Source organism: Pseudopodoces humilis, chromosome 5 (genome assembly GCF_049639895.1).
Source record: "Pseudopodoces humilis isolate 2021_Gansu_Grassland_sample_001 chromosome 5, ASM4963989v1, whole genome shotgun sequence".
Lineage (NCBI taxonomy): Eukaryota > Metazoa > Chordata > Aves > Passeriformes > Paridae > Pseudopodoces > Pseudopodoces humilis.
This window is the reverse complement of record NC_142204.1, coordinates 13,176,696-13,195,788: the sequence shown is the minus strand read 5'-3', so window position 1 is coordinate 13,195,788 and position 19,093 is coordinate 13,176,696. Positions and strand designations below refer to the sequence as shown.

Genomic DNA, 19,093 nt, shown 5'->3' with positions numbered 1-19,093 from the left:
CCAAAAGTTACTCACTTTTGTGGTCTTCCACCTTCTTCTGAAGCAACTGGCAAGTACTTGCTAAAGCTGCAATCACATCCCTGAGATTCTGCTGCTCAGAAATGGCTTCCTCCAACTTGCTCTTCAAGGATGCTGCTTCCTCACAAGCAGAGTGAAATGCTTCAACTTGATCCTCTGCCTAAGCACAAAACAATATTTAGGGGAAAAAAGAAAGGAATAAAAAAAATAAAAATAAAATAAAGCAGCCTGGCTAACACAAGGAGCCTCTACAGTTCATGCAAATGAAACCAAGCTGCATCTGTTCTTTCTCAGGAAGTGATAAAGCTCCCTCTGAACTTCTGCATTTTTACGTTGGGGTGGACTGTGTATGGAAGCTATTTTTGGGCCCTTTTTTTTTTCTCTTTTTTTTTAAGCCACCACAAATATGCGATGCTGCCTCTTTCATCAGCAAACTGTTGTCACCACCCCCTCAAATTTTACTTCCTCTGCTGGTTCCACTTTTGCAGGGAGGCACACCATTCTGAACATGTCTCCCTTCCCCAAGGGCAGCCATGCATTGGACACAGCCCTGGGCATCTCCTGGTTCCCTGCACAGAGGGAACTGGGCTGCCTCTTACATGCTTGCTGGCATCCTCCAGTTGCTTGGTGGCTTTTTGCAGCTCTAAACGTAGGATTTCTGCCTGGCCAGCAGTTTCTTCCTGTAGCTGTTTAGCAGTTTCTATCTCGCATTGTCTGTGGGGCAAGAGAGCAAAACCACAGCTCATAGGTGACATTCTGGAGCGGTCTGGCCCAGGAGGTGACATGCTCTGGCTGCTGGGACATGCACCAAAAGTCAGCTGTTTCACACTGCAGCTCCCCAGGATCCAGCAGCCAGGGAATCACACTTTTTTTGCAGCAGCAGGAAAGGGATGAAGGCTTCCTGTGATGTTTCTGGGTACCATAGGGAATCACCGTCAAGGAGCAAGAGCTCAGTGGAGCAAGCTTTTGCCATTTGGACAACAGAATGTGTTTCCTCAGGGTTTGGGAGAATAGCGGTAGGATATCAACCAAGTGGAGTCAGTCATTCTAGAAAAAGATACCCCAGAGCTATTACTGCTTCTTTGGATTGATTTCTTTGTGTTTGAGCAGGAATTTCACTTGACAGCAAGCAGATGCCATCAGCTAAAAGAGGATGGCTTTCAATGAAACTCTTCCACTAAAGAAACCTTTGCCCATTTCCTCTCTAACTCACTTCAACTTTTTTTTTTGGGTTGCTTTAATCACAAACAATTTTGACACAGAGACAGCTTTAAGAAACCAAGCCATCAGTATTTTTATCACCTCTTTTCCAGGTGGAGGGAGAGCATGTAAGAGGTGGTTCAGTGGAAGGTAAGTCAGGCCAAAGTGTGGTACAACTGCTCTGCATCAGCTCTCAGGGCTGCCAAGCCCTAGGGACATCCCAAATTCAGGGACGAGGCTTGGAGCAACCTGGTCTAGTGGAAAGTGTCCCTGCCCACGGCAGGGGCTTGGAACTGGATGATCTTTGAGATCCTTTCTAGCCCAGGCCATTTTATGATCCTATTTCTAGGACACAACTCACAGAAGAAGCCATATGTCAAAAAAGTCACATTTCCATATTTAATGACAACACATTAAAGCTACACCCTTGGGAAACTGAGACATCTTCCCTGAGCCTTGCAACTGTATCCCAAAGCAAAAATACCTGCAGACAGATATCTAAGAGCTCTCTTGCTTCACACAAACCCAGCTGTTTTTTTAATGGCTGCACCTGCTTGGTAGGCAGAGCCCTCGTGCTTTAACTTCTCTGTCTGTGGTCTCCCTGGTGTTTTCAAAGACACCTCCAAGACTGTACATCAGTCCAGACACAAACCTGAACTCCCACACAGTGTAAGACCTTGTGCTAAAACCAGATCCACTCTCCAAAAGAGATAATTTCCTATGTGAATAAAAATTCTTGAGAATTCAGTAGACTTTGTGCCACAAAAAAAAACCCACCCCAAAATACTTAACAGCTAAGCAACTGGAAAGAAAAAACCCAAACCAAAACAACACCAAATCAAAACAAACAAGCAAAACCCCAAAAACAAACCTAAACCAAAACTCAACTCCCCCCCAAAAAACCACACAGGCATTGAAGGGGTACCTAGCAGAGAGCTCTTTCCTTAGATGAAGTAGTTCTGTCTTGGTTCTCCTCAGGTTGCCTGCTACTCGAATAAAATCCTTGTCTAAGGACTCATTGCATTTTTCCAAAAGCTGGAGCTTCTGGGTCCAAAGACTTCTTTTTTCTCCTAGTTCTTGCTTGAGAGCCTGTGGAATTTTGAAGTTGCCATGTGGTTAGAGGAGGAGCAGAACCAGAGAATGAGCCAGAGCCTTAATTTACATGGTGAGAATTGAGTTCCCTGCTCCATCAATTAATATTGCCACCTACCTCCCACACCATCAGAGGATAGAAAACTCCACCAGCAAGGTGCCCAGATACAGCAACAAAAGCCATAGCTTGTAAGAGGAAGTTTTATTAAAAGTCATCTTGCAGGAAGCCCTAAAATTGATAATTTAGGCTTCTGTGGTCCTTTCCTCAAAGTACGACTGAGTCCATTTGTACCAAACTGAGCTTGTATTACAGCAAAATAAATGAAATAATCAAGAATCAGTAAAACCATATTTCTGTTTGTCATACACGCCTAGCAGATGATCTGTCCCAGCAATGATCCCCACCAGAAAGGCTTTTAGGTTTACCTCTGGTTTGTAGAAAGGAAAAGGGTAAAAATTACATGTTAGGTAACACTGAACTCTATATTTCTCTGAACAGTGACTTGCAGTACAAAGTAATAAGAAGAATCCAGTGCTCTCTCTCTGACCTTGCTTAACTGAGCACATGAAAGCGTCCTCAGCTTTTAAAGTATGCGTAATGAGAGTCAAACAGAGGTCAGGAAAGAATGAAGTTTATATTCCTGGGATTTTGCAGAAATTCTAAGGGGAAAACATCAATCTTACAAATACAGGCCATGTTATCTGCTTGCAAGTTGGAGTTTCATGCTCATAAGTTTCAAATAAAAAAAACAAACAAAACACATCAAGTGTCATGCTTTAAAAAAAGCAAGGAAAAAAAAGCAGGTTTTGCTGATAGGTTTCCTAGGATGACATGGGATGTGACCATGTACAACTGCCCACATCCTGAGGATCTGTTTCTCAGCCAAGGCAGGCAGCACTCACTTGTAGAAATACCATTATTTTGACACTTAAGTGGAATAGGCTACCCAGGGCACACATACCAGTCTTACCTCCCAGGAGAAGGGTGAAAAAGATTTTGCTGTCACTATATATACTTAAACATATGTATATATGCACAAAAACATAAGCACACTTCAAGTTGGCTTTATGTCTAATATCCTTTAAAACGCTTTTGAAAATACCGAACCACAGAAAAGCATAATATATTTCACAAGAAATGGTGGGCAAGGCTTCTAGTGACAACTTTCACTGACAAACTAAATCTTGGACCATGTGCTTTCTCTGAGGCTGGAAGAAGCTACTTTGAATTATTTTTTTTTTTTTTTTTTAGCTACTGGTGTTCAGCTCCATGCACAAAATTTCACACATATCTAACATGTTCTGTCTAGGTGAAGATAATTTGACATGAAGTGATTTCCTATCCCCTGTAGGACCCTAAAGGATGGAACCTTTTATTTTTAAAGGATTTTGCTCTTTCTTGATCCTCTGTTAGCTCAATTTCCAAATGCATCATTCTTTAGGAGCCAGAATAGGATTCAATTGCCGCAATCAACTCTAACTCCCACACCCAAAGTTTTTTAGCTTCACATATTTAACATGAATATGATCCCAACCTGAATGTAACTTCACAAGCGTTTTTCAGCTCTGACAGCTTTGAAGGAGGAGGTTTTCAGTCAAGATCAAAAAGCTACAGCAATTCATGAGCCAGCAGTTGGCTGGAGTCTACCCAAAGTCACATCTGGGTGAAGAGAGCGAGATGATTGCACCTTCTCTAAGGGGGAGGTTTCAGGATTTACCTGAAGAAAAATTATAAAAAAACTGGTTCCAGGACTGGATGGCTCCCAATGATTGCTCCAGCCCTGCCCAGGAAACATTAAGAGGGCCAGCTACACCATTCTGCAGCACTAAAGGAAAACAGAAGGGCAGTTTTCTGCCCAAAGAACCAACATCCTCAAGCAGCACATCCCCTGGTGGCACCTGCTGTCACCCAAGGGAGAGGAATTGAGGGGTTTGACATCCATTAGGGAGCTAAAAAACAGCATTAATGTACAGCTTAGGGTTGTTGGAGCATTCCTAGCAACAGATGAGCAGAAAGGAGCAGGTTAGAGAAAAAGTCAGATCCAATAAGACAGAAATTTTATGGAAAAACATAAAACAGAAACTGTGCTGTTATAGGGGAGAGAAGGAGGGAACAAGACTGTTTAGTTATATCAGGAAGACATTTTTATCAGTACCTTGAGCAAAAGTCTGTGCTTGCAAGCCTCACTACAGATATGAGGAATAGGAGAAATACATCATGCAAGATTAAGTTGTAAAACAAGGTTTTGTTGAAATTTTTCCTGTGAAATATATTCAGTAGAAGCAGAACTCTTTGCCTTTCAGAACAAAATAACTCTATGGAGGTTTTGATTTGGAAATTTGGTTACAAAGCCTCCTCTGCTAATTGACCGTCAGCTTTCCTTCAAGCAGAGTTTTAACTAAGGGAGCTCTTGCACAAGACAAGCCAGAAAGAGCACAGCATGTAAGTGAATAGCAATCATCCTTTTCCTCCTCAAAAAACCCCAGCAAAAGATTTTTCTCTCCATGCAGCCACCTCTGACCCACAGATGGACTCTGATCTCCAGTAATAAATACACACAGCATGCAGCAGCAAGACATCCACCTGAAGTTCTTCACAGCTCCACCATTTCACTGAATGCTTCAGAGAAAGTTACTCACCATAAGTTTTCTTTCCCATGCTTGTTGCATGTCCTCATCAGGATCTTTTACCCATTCTAATGAAACCATGACAAGCTCCTCTGCTTCAGAGGCTTCCTCTTGCTAAAGAAGAAAAATTCCAAAACAACCTCTCTAAACTCCAGCATTTTTAGTGCTCATTTAGAACAACTCTGCCCAGAATTACCCAGGATATAAATTAGTGTTAGAGTAGCTAAGTAATAGAGTAGCCAAGTGATCTTTTTAAACTGTGATCCCCCTCCAATCTCAAACTATTCTTATTTTTCCAAAAGGAGTAAACGATCTGATTATCAATGCTTGATTAAATTGCTGATCAAAGACAACACCCTTATCCATGTAAGCTTTGCCACTGACCAGGTTATGCATGATAGTCTTGAATTTTTCTCCTGCATATTCAGGCCCCTGAAGCAAAAGCAGCACTTCACGGTCCAGTGTTTCATCCAGGGATGTCCATTCAGTCCTGATAATCTTTGAAGAGACAGAAGAGCCAGCTAGGTTGTTTTGACATCCCCTTATTACAAACCAGCATCAGTGACATTTAGACTTTCCTGAAGTAGTCCTGCTCTGTATTTACTGGAAGGTCAGAGCTACTGAAACTTGAGGCTTGGAAAAGCCTTTTCAAAACCATCACATCAATGAAGATTTAAAAAAAAAAAAAAAAAAAAAAAGCAAGCCAGCCAAGCTGCTGAGTGATCCAGTGTAAATATTCATGTCAGGGTAGGCAAGAGGAAGTCAGTAATTAGTTATCTTTATTCAGAGGAGTCTTTACTAAGTGATGAATAAGCAGAGCCCTTGCTTACAGGTGACTCGGTGGAATCGTGTCTCACTGCAGTGTTTGAAGGGCAAACAGTGACTCACTGGGGCTCTGGGGAGCTGTAATATGGGATGATACCTTAACTCTTCAAAGCTGCCTAGCCAAGCCCACCTCTCCTTTCTGGGCCTGAAGTTTTAGTCCATTTGTACATTTTTATTGTCATTGCTATATATGCGAACTCTTTGCAAATGCACCTCGTACAAAAATAAGCGGAAATCATTCAGCAGCATTTCTCTGCTGTCATCTCTGCTGCACAGCTTGTAGCTGAAGGGAAAGCAGAACACAGGGAAGAATGGGATTCCATGGATTGTCTAAGGAAATGGGAACAGAATAGCTCAGTTTAAATTCAGAACCAAAGCCATAAGTGTATCATGATGCTTTGCCAAAACTGGTTTAAGACAGCTTCAACAATACCCTATACTTGCAAAAATTATCAGTGATGGATTGGTAAGGGGAGAGATCATGCTGCTGTTGGTGTTGGATAATGCAAAGATCTGCCTGATTCCTTGATCCCCAAGTTAAAAATTCTGAGGATGTGAAGAACAATGTTTCCTGACAGAAACTGGCACCAGTGAGGAAGTAGCAGGCGAAGCTCCTGACAAAGAACACAGCTGAACCTGGAAAGATCTGACAGTCAATCACTTTATACCATACAAAGCCAGTCCCACTTTTTAAAGTCAGGGGCTTCTGACATACCCCTTCTAGCAAGGTGTTTGTGGAGATCTCTCCTTCAAGCGGGAATACCCCTCAAAGTTACTTCTCAAAGCTGAAGACTTGCCCATGGGTCAAATCACTCAACATGGGTGAGTAATAAACTATTTAACAATTATTAGCTTGGAAATCATTGGTTTAATAGCTAGTGCACTGTACAAGTAGTTATAAATAAATAATTCTGATTAAAGTCTTAGTTGAAGCATTATCTTCTATATTTACATAAATATTTTATTCATTTAAATATACTTGATTTGTCATCAGCAATGCTTATCAGAGTTTCTTGACAATACATTAGATTAGGACCCAATAAGATGCTCATTTTAATGCTTAATTTTCTTTCTGACTACATTTAACTTGAAAGAAAAAGAAGTCTCCTCTTTCACAACTGAAAAAAAAATCATTGTTCACGTCTGGTGTAGGCAGTACAAGAAGCAGACTATCAGCTAGTTTCTGCAGCATAAAAGCCTTTATATATTGCAAAACTGATACCTTCTCCCATCAGTCTGTTCTGCCAGCCAAATGCATGACCCAAGCTCCTCCAGATTTACTTTGTAGAGCAGAGGAGGGTTAGAACTGAATGATCCTTAAGATTCCTTCCAATCCAGGACATTCTAGGATACTATGAGCTAATATTTTATATCTACAAGTATTTGATCTTCTCTGGACTTTATCCAAGGTGCTTGGAGCAATATTGCAACCTTCTCATTCTGTGCTTACATGTTAGGATTAATGGCTTCAAATTCCAGAGTTCCCTAATCATCTACAGGGAATGAGCTTTGTTCTGCCTCTGATGATGCAAGACAACTGGGAAGAGATTAAGGTTTAATTCATACCTCAGAAGACTGTGCAAGCTCCAGTTCACAGTGCAGTGAATTCATCTCTTCAGGAATATTGCTGTTAAATTTACACAACGGGAAACTCAACCCATTCCTAAAAAGAGCAGGAAAAATTATGCATCAGGCCAGTCTGGATTGCTAATGAACTGCCTTTCCTGGGATTTGGCCACAATACTCACGAGATCAGCTCTTGCTGCATGTGTTGGATGTTCTCCAGCAGTTTATTTCTTTCAGCCTTCAGTATCTAAAACATCCATGGGGTTTGGTTAGAGGTTGACTTTGCCATGTGGAATCAGCACAGGCCAAACCAAACCCAACCCATACCTCTATTATCGAGGAACACTCCACAATGGTTAACTTGAGATCCTTGATGTCCTGCTCCTTCTGCAGAGATTGTTGAGAAAAGAACAACAACAAAAAATTTATATTTGAGCCTTCATCACAGCAGTAAAATGTATGATTTAGCTTGAGCAGCAGCCCGATTATGACAAAAATAGTTGTGAATTTAAAATAATACAGTGAGTTACCTTGCATATTAAGTAATAGAAAGCACTCAGATGACCTTTCCTACCTAAATTCTGAAATTAAGGAGACAAGTCCTCTTTTCCAGGTGCTATACTTTAATTTATTACTCACCTGGTTTTAGGTCCAACAGACTAAACTAGAGAGAAGTGCTCTAGTTTTATCTTAAAATATGGTTTCTATTACATGCTCACATGAGTTTTAATCCCAACTGACCCTTTGAACAAGTTGCAGTGTTCTGAGTTTACTTATTCTTCATTATTAGAGTGTAGCACTCTGTAGATTAAATACAACCTAACAGAAAGGCTGAAAAAGCGTCAGTCCTCATGGTAGGACTGAGAAATTGGTAGGAGAACCAATTTTTTGGTTCTTCTGCTTTCTTAGCAGCTAGCAATGAGCTCCAGTCAGCTTACACCATTCCAATAAGAGACACTGCACAGACAGCAGAGAATTTATAAAAGAAAACAGGAATTCAGAGTAGGAGCTCTTGTCCTCTCACACTTCTATGAGTTCTTCCTACTCTTTTTAAAAATCATTGAGGTTTTTGAAAGAGATGAAGGGCACAGAAAGCTAGGCAGGAAAAGTGAGGTTACAGAACCAGATTATCCCAATGCCAACAAGTCAAGTCAGTTTTCCATACCAATTTCTTCAAAATTATACCAGCCACTCACATTTATCCACATGTAATCTAGTGGTCTACTTTCAAAATCCCCATTTAGTCTCTAGACAAAGAGAGTCTTGTTGAAATAAAATACTACAGAGCTCACAAAAGCTTTGAATCATTCAAGTAGAAGAAAGTGAAAGCTATTTTTAAGAAAAGAATTTAATAAATCTGTGCCCTTAAGCTGCTTCTGGAAAAACAACCAACCAAAACTATTAAAACACTCAGCTACAAAGTTATCAGCTGGATCACACTGAAGTTCAGTTCTCTTTTACTATTTGAATTCAATTGCAGTCAGCTTGCAGGGAGCCCAACAGTCAAATATTTTATCAGGAGATTTATAGAATGTTCTGCTAAGTAGAAACTCCATTGGCATAGAAGGCTCTTTGCATAATTCATTAATCCAGAGAATGCCAGCACATTTGTATGGTCTTCTATCTTTGTCTTCTAGTATAAAATGCATGTTTAAAAACATCAGAAAAGTTCACTCCTCAGTAAAGCCTAGATAATTATACTTCAGCAATAAATGGACAAATTTCCTTCTCCATTGGACTCCAAGTCACCATTTCTAGTTTGACATAAACAATTTCAGTAAAAGACATGAATGGAAAGACCTTCTATAGATCTCTGCTGAACAAAGTAGCCTTTAGAATTTTCTGGACGTTTTGTCTGAAGTTTACAAGTTTGTTTTAATAGGCTGTGTTAAAAAAAAAGCAAAATCCTGAGACCTTTAATTATGCTGACTCATAACCAGGTCCTAAAGTAGAGCTCGCCTACTTTGAAGCCATTTATAGGATCAGGTTCTGCAGTGTGAGAAGAGTAGAAGTAAAAGTGCCACAGTGAATACTACTGCCTTGTCTTTTTACAAATCATCCCATCAGTACAGACTGGGACCCTGGGCCAGTGGAAGCTGCCCCTGCCCATGGCAGGGCGTTGGAACAAGGTATCATTTAGGTCCCTTCCAGTCCAAATTATCCTGTGATTGTGTGGTTTTTAGTTAGTAATGAAGTAAAAGCAACTAACCTGGATCAGGCTTGCCTCTTTATTCACCACAGTGCTCTCAGAGATATGTGCTTGGATCTGAAGAACAAAAAGATCAAAATTAAGCCTAGCTATTAGTACAGACTATGATAAAAGTCTGTTCCCATTTCCTGCTAGGAAGGGAAAAAAATATCAGTGTTCCTTGCTTAGAAAAATAAAAGTTGTCTTTGAATACCTTGCATGGTGTTTGTTTCAAAGTACAGATCTTATACCCAGCAAAGAGTGAAAGCATTCTCAACTTTTAGTCACCTTTGTTTCCTCTCACCTGCCCAGGTCAATATTGTCAGCAACATCTCTCAAAGCATGACCTTAATATATTTTCTTGAATAGTGAGAGAAAGGTATCCAAAAAAAGCTTAACTTGGAGGAAAGAATGAATTTGAGGATTGTTTCTCAGCCTAGTTTTTAGCCTCCAGACAGCAACGTCCTTGATGAAAGATGTCACACTCAAACTACTATCTCACTGCAGTCCTTCAACATAGAGAGGTTCGGGGCTGTTTGCCTTCCAGCAGCAGAAATTCCCCCTTCACTAGACCCAAGTAAAACCCAGGCTGACTTTTTATTCCTCTCAGCTTTGAAATGCTTACTTGAAGCTGTGCTGCATTTTTAGACAACTCCAAAATCTTCTTTTGCAGCCTGTTGGTGTCCATGCTGTTCCTAATAATCTAAACAAGACACAGAGTGTTTAGGCACAGCTGAATAGATTGACAGTTTCTCCTTGGAGAAGCCAGGCAAAAATGACATCTCCACCCCCAAGCTGCTGCCTACTCTCAAGCACTACCAGCACTTTTGCACATACATTGCATGTGTTTGCCCCACCAAAATTGCTTCTGCTTCTTTTCCCACCCAGAGAACTGGTAAAAGAGAAAACCCCTCAAAATGTTAATTTATAACCACTACCAGATCTGGAAAGCTAAAGAAAAGTCAGCCCTGCAGAATAAGAATTTTTTTCAGAAAAATGTGGTTTAATACCTATTTGGACTAAGGAGCTTTGGCGGAAAGACTGATCTTAAGGTGATTCTTTTCTTTATTGTTTGATTTAACCTGTTTCTCCATTTCCCCCTGAACAGTCAATACTGTCTGTAAGCAGGCATCAAAACATTTTATCACCTGATAAAAACTGGTTTATGAAATATTTTCTCTGATGCAGTTAAAAAAAATGAACAGCTCTTCTCTGTATAAAAAACAAGCCTAGGGATACTCTGCTAATGGAGCTGCATTCTCCTGTAGGTCCTTGGCCAGTGTCAATGGATCCATCTGTTAGTGGAGACCACACCCACTGATTTTTTATAATTTTTATTATGTATTTTTGGTGTTACAGCTCCATACAAGATTCCTCCTCTGGATCTTGAGAGGAAAACAGAAGTGAATATGAAATGATAAAGTGTTGGATGGAGATTGTTTCAATATAGAGTTTGCGTATTTATAGCTGTGAGAACCAGAAATACATGCAATTTGCCTATAAATCTTGGAAAAAAGGTGGTCAGGGGGAGAAGGAGTTTGTCTCTGTCCCTGTGCTTCCCTAACCTCAGATTCTTACTTACCCAGCAAGTGGACAATGAACCACAGTGCAACCTCAAGATACAAAGTTCTATGAAAAATCAGCCCTTTAAAATGTTAGATATATTGGTAACCTAATTAGCATGCAAGGCTTCAAAGTCTGACAAACACTTCATTTCCTAATGGCGAATTTTAGCTAGGCAAGAACATGTCAAATCATGATTTATTTTACCTCTTCCTGGAGAGAAGTAACTTTGATGTTGAGAGACTGATTTTCTTTTTCCTTTTAGGGAAAAATAAAAAAAACCAAAAATAAATAATAGAAAAAAAAAAAAACAGAAGAGGTGGTTTCAGCATGTAAAATTCAACAGCCAAAAAGCAACAGACAAACGCATCCAGAGCAGAGTGTTGAATCCCTTTGTTTCAGAGAGCACACAAAAAGGGGAGAACTGAGGCTGGTGCAGCTCATGAGCCTCCACTGAAGGTACAGGACAGTTCTTACTTCTGATTTTCAACAGCCTGAGCAGCCACACCACTGTTACAGCAAGGTGTGAGGTGCTGTGAAAGGGAAACAGGAAGGGAGAGCACCTACCAGCTGTTTGTTCTGACAAAGAATCTGCTCTCTCTTCTCTTCTGACAGGTTCAGGTTGCTTCTTGCTTCCTCTAGCTCTTCTTCCAGGGATTTGGCCTTCAACACAGAGTGCTGGATACTGCACAGGGGGAAGCAAATCCAGAGAAACTTTAGCCAGTTAATGCTGATTGTTTAGATAGGCTGGAAATAGGGTATTTTTAGAAGCCACCAGGGACTTATTTTTTGGCACAGACACTTAACAGAAGAGCAACAATCAAGTTTAAGCCCATCATTTCTGTCCAGGAAGCAAAAGCTCATGGTTCTACTTCCTATTTGTAATCCCTTTCCACTCTTACAGTGAGGGATGAAACCCCATCCAAGACAGGTGGATGCAAACAAAGCTATGGTAAAAATTTAGCTTGATTTTCTTTTATTCAGTGCATCAGCTGGGAAACTCAAATTGGAAAACCTAAACCACTATACACAGTTAAATATATCATGTTACCTGAGCACAAATCTATCTTTACAACACTCCATGGTTTACAGTAGGGTAAACCATTTCAGCTGAATATTCAACGATGAGCTCTGTAGCATTTTCTTACCCTCATCTGATAAACCCCAAACCATGTAGTAAAGCAACAGGCAAGGCCCTTTTCCAAGCTATCTTGATCCTGCAGAGGGTCCCAGAGCATGTGGTCCCACGTAAGGGCACATGTCCCATGCCAGCTTTCCTGCAGAACTCCTGCCTTAATCTCCCCTGAAAACCCTGGGAACAGCTTGGCAGCTGACCAAACCATATCACTGTGTAATTAATTAGGCCAGATCAACAGAATGAAAAATGGGCTTGTACTCATGGCACTGATGTCTCCTCAGGCTACAGAAAGGCTGTACAAGTGACATAACTCACCTCAGTCCATCAAATGAGTAGCAAAACAGCTTTTAGACACTCATTTCTCCTCTGCTTGGCAACAAGAATGTGGTCTAGGATTGGAAGCCTTCCAGTGCTTGGCTCTTATCTTGGTAATATTAGGCTTTTTATTTTAATGTTGTTGTTTTGTTTGTTTGCCTTAGCCTGAGATTCTTCCTGTGTGCACCCACACCACCACATGCTGCAGGAACCCGACTCCGTGATGAATGATTTTATAAGAACCAGGAAGGACGGAGCAGAACATCAGGCAGGAGGGTTAAACCTTACAGATACTGCATAAAGCCAAGAAAGCCACTGTGACAAAAGCAATGGTGAGGAGAACAGCATGAAAGCAAGACTGGAAAATCAAAGCTCTGTCCATGGTAGGCCTGGTGCCATCAGGGTCCCCCACCTTTTTAATTTTTGATGTAGATGCTCATTATCTACCAGGAGCTTGCTGTTGGCCTCATCCACAGCTTCTATGGTGAGCTTCAGTTTGTTGTTCTCCTCCTGCAGCTTCTGGTTGTTGTACTGCAGGTCCGCAACACAGGTTATCAAGTCAGAGGTCTCCCTGCCAGGAAAGGGTGAGAAAGGTGATTTCATCTACTTCAGACTTTAAAACACCCTACTGCACTGATTAGAGGTGAGAGGAGAGCAGAGCTTGTGATGCTGCAGTGTCCAGTCATTTGTTCTACACAGATATAGGAGAGCATCTCCAAGTCAATTCTCCAGTTTTATAGGCACAAAAGTTTTGGTTTTAAGCACTTTTTCTGCTCCCTACAATTGAATTTGCTGTCAGAAAGTGCCACAGCTGGATGTCTGCATGAGAGTGCTTTAACATTTTGCAAGTCACCCCCATGGGCCACTAACAATGCCTCTGTATTCACTCTGCAATTTGTGTCCTTTCTTTTCCCCCAGGACAACCCCCACTTTATGCTTTCAACCAAAACTTGAATGAGGATCATTCTTTTGAGATCCTGAGAAATTATAGGGAAGCATTACAGAGCAGATGTTGGATTTCTGACTAGGCATAAACTGCCAATTATACTTCTGCTCTTCCTTAGGTGCTTTGCCATTAACAGAGTCCAAGTCACAGACATTACTAGTACTACAAAAAAAACCCTCAACAAACTGCCTATCATAAGAAAGCCCAAAACAAAACCCAAGATAAGATTTTCAGGACAGTATGTCTTCTTATTGTCAGACAACTAAGAATTTGGTGGAGACACAGAACCAGTTTAAACAGGGAAAGACATGACAAACATCTGACCACAGATTAAAAAGGCAAATGGGCACAGAAACACCAAGGTAGCAGTGGTAAAAAACACTGGTTTTATTTTAAGTCTGAGCAGAACCTATGAAGAAGTTGACAGCATCAAGAGCTCCTGCAGACTGAGGTGAGCATTAAAATCTGCAATAATAGCATTCCACAATAAAGGTTCTTGGAACTTCTGTCAAGTGGTTCAAAGACAGAAATACATTATTCTGAGAAAGAATTGCTTAAATGGACTCACATGTCTCCTTTAGATACATCACCCCCAAAGGCCTCCAGGCTTCCCGATGTAACATCCATCCAGACATGGGTCTTTTTGGCTGAAAGAGGTGAGGGGTTTAGTTATAGAACAAGAAAAAGCAGCTTTCCTGAACAGAAACAGAGTAAAATGTTCTGCACCTTCAGACATGTTCTTAGGTGCTTGAAGTTCCAGGTCTTCTGTGCTTGCTGATGATTCTTCAATAGCACCTTCTTCCCTGAAAGAAAAAAGCATCAAAGGTTACAAAGTCAGCAGGAAACTGGGATCTTTACCAGCTTTGTGACACTTCTAAAACTTTAGGCAAATGCAATGTTGTTGGCATGGTGTCCCAACACCATTTTCTTTCCAGAGACACAGGGGAAATTTATAATCTCCTGTTTTCACAGAAGACTTATGAGATAGATTTATTAAAAATGCTGATACCATTTTCTCTTACAGTCTTCAATCCACTCTCCCATGATGGTGTGATACTTTTCCAGGTCCAAAGAGATATCTTTGTGCTCTGGGTCAAGCATGTTGCACAGCTCTTCAAGACCACTATCCTCTGATCCCCGGCTGGTCGTTTGTCTCAAATAATCAACTATCTTGGACACTGCCACTTTTCCTAAAGCAGAAACAGGGGTCAAACTCCAAAGCCTGGCAAGGCACCATAAAAAAACTATAAAAGGCTGTACTACTGAACTGCATTGAGTCCAACTGCCCTCAAGATCTGCAGACAAGCAACTGATTCCTGTAGTTAGAGTGTGATCTTGGAAAAAAAAAAGTAGTTAGAGCTCTTTTTTGTTGGGTTGAGATTTATTTTGTAGTGGCGTGTTTTTTTCTGTGTAAAAATCGAGTTTACTAGTTTTGTGGACTTCAATGTAAGAGGAACAAAAGTTGACATGTGGTACTAATCCTTGCTTTCAGGGCCAGGCTGGATGGGGCTGTGAGCAACCTGGGATAGGGAATGTGTCCCTACCCGCAGCAGAGGGATGGAAATTGAATGGGCTTTAAAGCTCCTTCCAACACAAATCATTCCACAATTCTACCACTTTTAGTCATATCTGAGGTGGAACTGGAAGGAATTGTCTCTTGCTCTGAAGTTTCTCAAGTTTCTCACAGGATAAAGGCTGAAAGAAATAAACAGCGGTTTGCAATAAGGGTAGCTGCTAGAAACCTGTCTCTCCTCTCTCTCTCCTGTGCTAAAGCACTGCAAAGATTAGCAGGGGAAGAGTCAGGCACCATGCAAAAAGGCACGGGCATTTCCACATTTATTCTTCACCTGCCACAATAGGGGCACCTACATGTCTCAAAGCTTGGCATCTCTCAGGGACCAAAACATGATCTGAACCATAGAAATCTGTTGAGAGGAGAACAAAAAAGCAATGAAAAAACCCTGGCAAACCTGTGTGGTTGGTGTCACATGCACAGAAGATGGTGGTCAGCAGGTCCTCTTCACAGATCAAGCTCACATCGTACATGTTGTTGGCTTTGTACCCCCGAGTTTGTCTCCCTCCTGTGGGGGATAAATCTGTTATTGCCCATCTTTATTTGCTCATGGTAACTTTCATTCCAGATGACTGAAACAACAAAACTAACTAACCAGCTTCCCCTCCACTAAAAACAGCTTTCACTGCTAAACAACAGGAACTAGTCATAGCTAGAGCTTCTGAGCTGGGAAGTACTCCATGCATCTACCTTTATACATGTATTTTTGTAAAAACTTGTTTATTCTTTCTATGGAGTAAACATATGAAATGGGACACTTGAAGAGGCCAGGTATTTCTTCCCTCCCCCCAGATATATTGTATTAAGAGTACAAAAAAAAATTATGTATTCTTAATTATTAAGAATTAATACTATTTATGCTATTGAGAAAACAATCCCCAAAACAAACATACAAAAAAACCCCTCAAAACCACAAAAAAACCAAACTAAGAGCAACATCCAGACTCCTGCATCTTTAAAAACTGTCTGATAGACAATACATAGGCTAAATTAAGAGCCAAATAAAACTTGGCTATTAAAAACCGTACTATAGTACTAGCCAAAGAGTAGTCTCAGTCTCAAACTGTTTAAAACACCTTTATCTCTTAAACCAAAAATGAATTAGCAAATATGAAAAAGTTTTTGCCTTATCAATGCCTCACTTTTTACACTGATATTAATACTTTTTAGAGAAAATTTAAGATTTGCCTCAGCTCTTTTTGCAGTCTTCTAACATTTGAGCACTACTAAAATGTGTTGTTATAAGTTTAACTGGTAAATAAATGTCATCAACACAGGCTGAATGTTCAGATGTCTAGGATTATGAATGAGGGGGTATTTTTCTTCAGGATTTTTACCTCTTTCACTTGAAAGAAACGTCTTCGGCATAGGAGGTTGGACCACAGCACTTTCTGGATTTTTTTCAGATGTGAAGAAATAATTTGGACTTGATGTCAGATACTTCTGTTCGGGCTGCACATCTTTAGGTTCAGCATTTGCTAAAGCACACTGTTTGTTCTGAGCACTGGCCTCCCTGGGCCCAAAGCAGTATGGAGAAGAATTCTCCATGGGATATGGAGGCATCCACGAGCTGCTGGATCGCTCACTGCTTTTAAGGATTGGAAGGGTGGCTTCTGCAGAGTAGGAGCCAGAGGTGGCCCCAGGACAAGGCAAGTTTGCAGAGAAAATGCTGTCTCTGTCAGGGCTGACCAAGGATAAACAAGTACTCTCCTGACTTCTGCAGGTTCTCCCTTTCAGTAATTCTTCCAGATTTTTTTTTGTGCTGCTCTGTGGGCTGTCGAAGCTCTGGGACTGGAATTTTGGTATCTGCAAAGCCGGGTTGGAGACTTGGTCCATCATTTGGATGGATTTGATCTTCCTGCAGATGCTGTCCACTGGGTTGTGGTGCCGTTTCTTAGCTCCACGTTCAAAAGGCTTCACCATCTCACTTCTCTTGCCAAATATCTGGAAAGAATACGCACAAGATACGAGAGTCAGGGTGATCAACACACACATACTTATGCCAGTTTTTCCATTCAGCAGACAATTTGGAGCTTTGGCATTCAGGGGTTTGAAAACCCCTGTTCCACTTACCAGCTGTGAGCTGTAACAGAAACCTTCAGCCAGGACATTTTGTTTTCCAGGGAACTAGAGGTTGATGTGGAAAAGTTGGGGAAGAAAGACAGAAATACTTCCTAAAATCTCACTGCTAATTCTAAAATACCATAACTACGGCAGGAAAGTGAGGGAGAAGGAAAAAAAAAACCTGAGGAATACCCTGCAAATCAGTAGAGGACTTTTTAATTTAAAGGAAGCACTTTAATTGTACTGAGGATGGCTGGAGTGAGGCAGAAAAAGTGAGACCAACAAGAGTTGCAGCATTTCTGTGAGCCTACAAGAACAAAAAACTCCAGAATCCAGTGTTTCTTGTACTAACCAGCCACAGCTGTCATGATGCCACATTGGGAATTACACAAGAAATATGCCCTACAGAGACACCTCAACCTGTGTCTATTTTCATTAACTGTTCTCCCAGGCAACATTTAAAAAGATATTTCCTACAAGATAAGCATATTTGCATGTGACTAAGGCACAGGAGGTCCATTTTGCAGGGATAAATCCTCATTCCCAGTGAGGTTTCCATGTCTACCCTGCACATTGCAACCTGATCAGCTGGGAGCTTCCAAGGGACAATGGGGGCTTCACCCACAGCTTTGTAACCCACCAAAGCAGCATCTGCTGAAACACCAGCAGCAAGAATGCTTACTGAGGGATGCCCTCAGCAGACCCAGGGCAGAGCTCCAGAACAGGCATTGCCAGCTTGGCTGAATGCTTGTCATTGGGAAGAAACAAGAGGGGAAACAGATCCCATTGGAAGTGACATTGAGATTATGGAGCTATAGTATTAAATAACAATAATGTACCAAATGAAGCTAGGTGAAGTTCCCAAGAATCAGATTTCAAGTGATTTATTATGTAGAAAAATTAATGTCTTTTCCCCAAAACAGCAGCAGGCCTCACTAGCACTTAACACTTGTATAACCTTTTGAAGCAAGGAATAAAATTATATATAAGTAATTATTAATCTAGACTGAAATAAACATAAATACTAAGTGCTGCATTTAAACTGGTTTATTACAAGCTGCTTGCGTGGCAGCAACTTAGAGATCTTGCCTCTGTTCATGTGAAACTAAGCTTATTTTTCTAATGTTTCTACGAGAAGTAATATTTACTCTAATGAACATGTCCTTAGCCACATGAATACTTAAAAATAAAAAAAAATACAAAGAAGTTCAGAGCAATTTTAAAGAAGTGACTACTTTTAACTATATTTCTTAAAAGACTTAATTCTCAAGTATATACCAGGAAGTGGAAGACATCTATATTAGAGATGCATAATTACAGGTGTATTATCTGTAAAGATATAAATAAGTTACCTTTAAATTAAAATATAAATACCACTGCAATTAGGTTTAGGATTATACTATAAGTGCACAAGAGCCTCCAAGCAGATATAAGTAACACTCTATTAGAGGACATTTGTTTTTTTTTTTTTCTGTAACATGCCATTAACCTAACCAAAATAAACAACAAAAACACAGCCCAAGACCTTATACTTACACTAGCACGTAGAAAAAAAAACAAACTATTTTCCTTCTCTAAAGGAGACAGCACAGCTATTTTAGCCGTTCCTCTGAGGAGTAGAAGCTGACTGAACTTCAGGGTTTAAATGAGCAGAGGGCTCTTCTGCTGGAAAATCAGCTTTACAAGGTACAGTTGTTGCCACTCAGCCCTCAGCTGAGAGGGACCACCCCCTGCAACCAGGTTCTGATCAAACATCAGCTTCCTGCTTCCTGGCCTTTTTACTTTTTTCCCTCACATCTCTCCTGCAGCTGTTAAATTTATTGCCCATAATTTCAGTGCAACTTGAAGTCTCCCTGCTCTTCTCACTATTGTTTAAAACAGCAAGGAACATTGTGATATAGGTTATTGCTGTGTCAAAACTCTGGTACCTGGGATGTTTCTCACTTCTATCAGCAGTGAGCACTTCCTGCTTTTCCC

The 19,093-nt window shown here is 40.7% G+C and overlaps 1 protein-coding gene across 5 annotated transcripts in view; it reads right to left on the bottom strand.

The window, feature by feature from the left end:
• LOC102105705 (inositol 1,4,5-triphosphate receptor associated 2) overlaps positions 1-18,756 on the bottom strand; it is a 36,817-nt gene extending 18,061 nt beyond the window's left edge. For 3 of the 5 annotated variants that reach the window (XM_088055350.1, XM_088055348.1, XM_014262363.2), the window contains exons 1-19: positions 18,653-18,756; positions 16,390-16,996; positions 15,450-15,560; positions 14,489-14,669; positions 14,206-14,282; positions 14,048-14,126; positions 12,946-13,104; positions 11,648-11,765; positions 11,288-11,338; positions 10,143-10,220; positions 9,539-9,595; positions 7,657-7,716; positions 7,512-7,576; positions 7,330-7,426; positions 5,323-5,436; positions 4,951-5,052; positions 2,144-2,307; positions 618-732; positions 16-178 (exon numbers count right to left, since the gene is read on the bottom strand). In XM_088055350.1, coding sequence (XP_087911476.1) covers positions 16-178; positions 618-732; positions 2,144-2,307; positions 4,951-5,052; positions 5,323-5,436; positions 7,330-7,426; positions 7,512-7,576; positions 7,657-7,716; positions 9,539-9,595; positions 10,143-10,220; positions 11,288-11,338; positions 11,648-11,765; positions 12,946-13,104; positions 14,048-14,126; positions 14,206-14,282; positions 14,489-14,669; positions 15,450-15,560; positions 16,390-16,975 — 2,377 coding nt within the window. In that variant the 5' untranslated portion in view covers positions 16,976-16,996; positions 18,653-18,756. Of the gene's footprint in view, positions 1-15; positions 179-617; positions 733-2,143; positions 2,308-4,950; positions 5,053-5,322; positions 5,437-7,329; positions 7,427-7,511; positions 7,577-7,656; positions 7,717-9,538; positions 9,596-10,142; positions 10,221-11,287; positions 11,339-11,647; positions 11,766-12,945; positions 13,105-14,047; positions 14,127-14,205; positions 14,283-14,488; positions 14,670-15,449; positions 15,561-16,389; positions 16,997-17,125; positions 17,169-18,652 lie in introns of those variants that run through there. The other 2 variants (XM_088055349.1, XM_014262361.2) reach the window with 2 other exon arrangements.
• Positions 18,757-19,093: the final 337 nt, after the last annotated feature.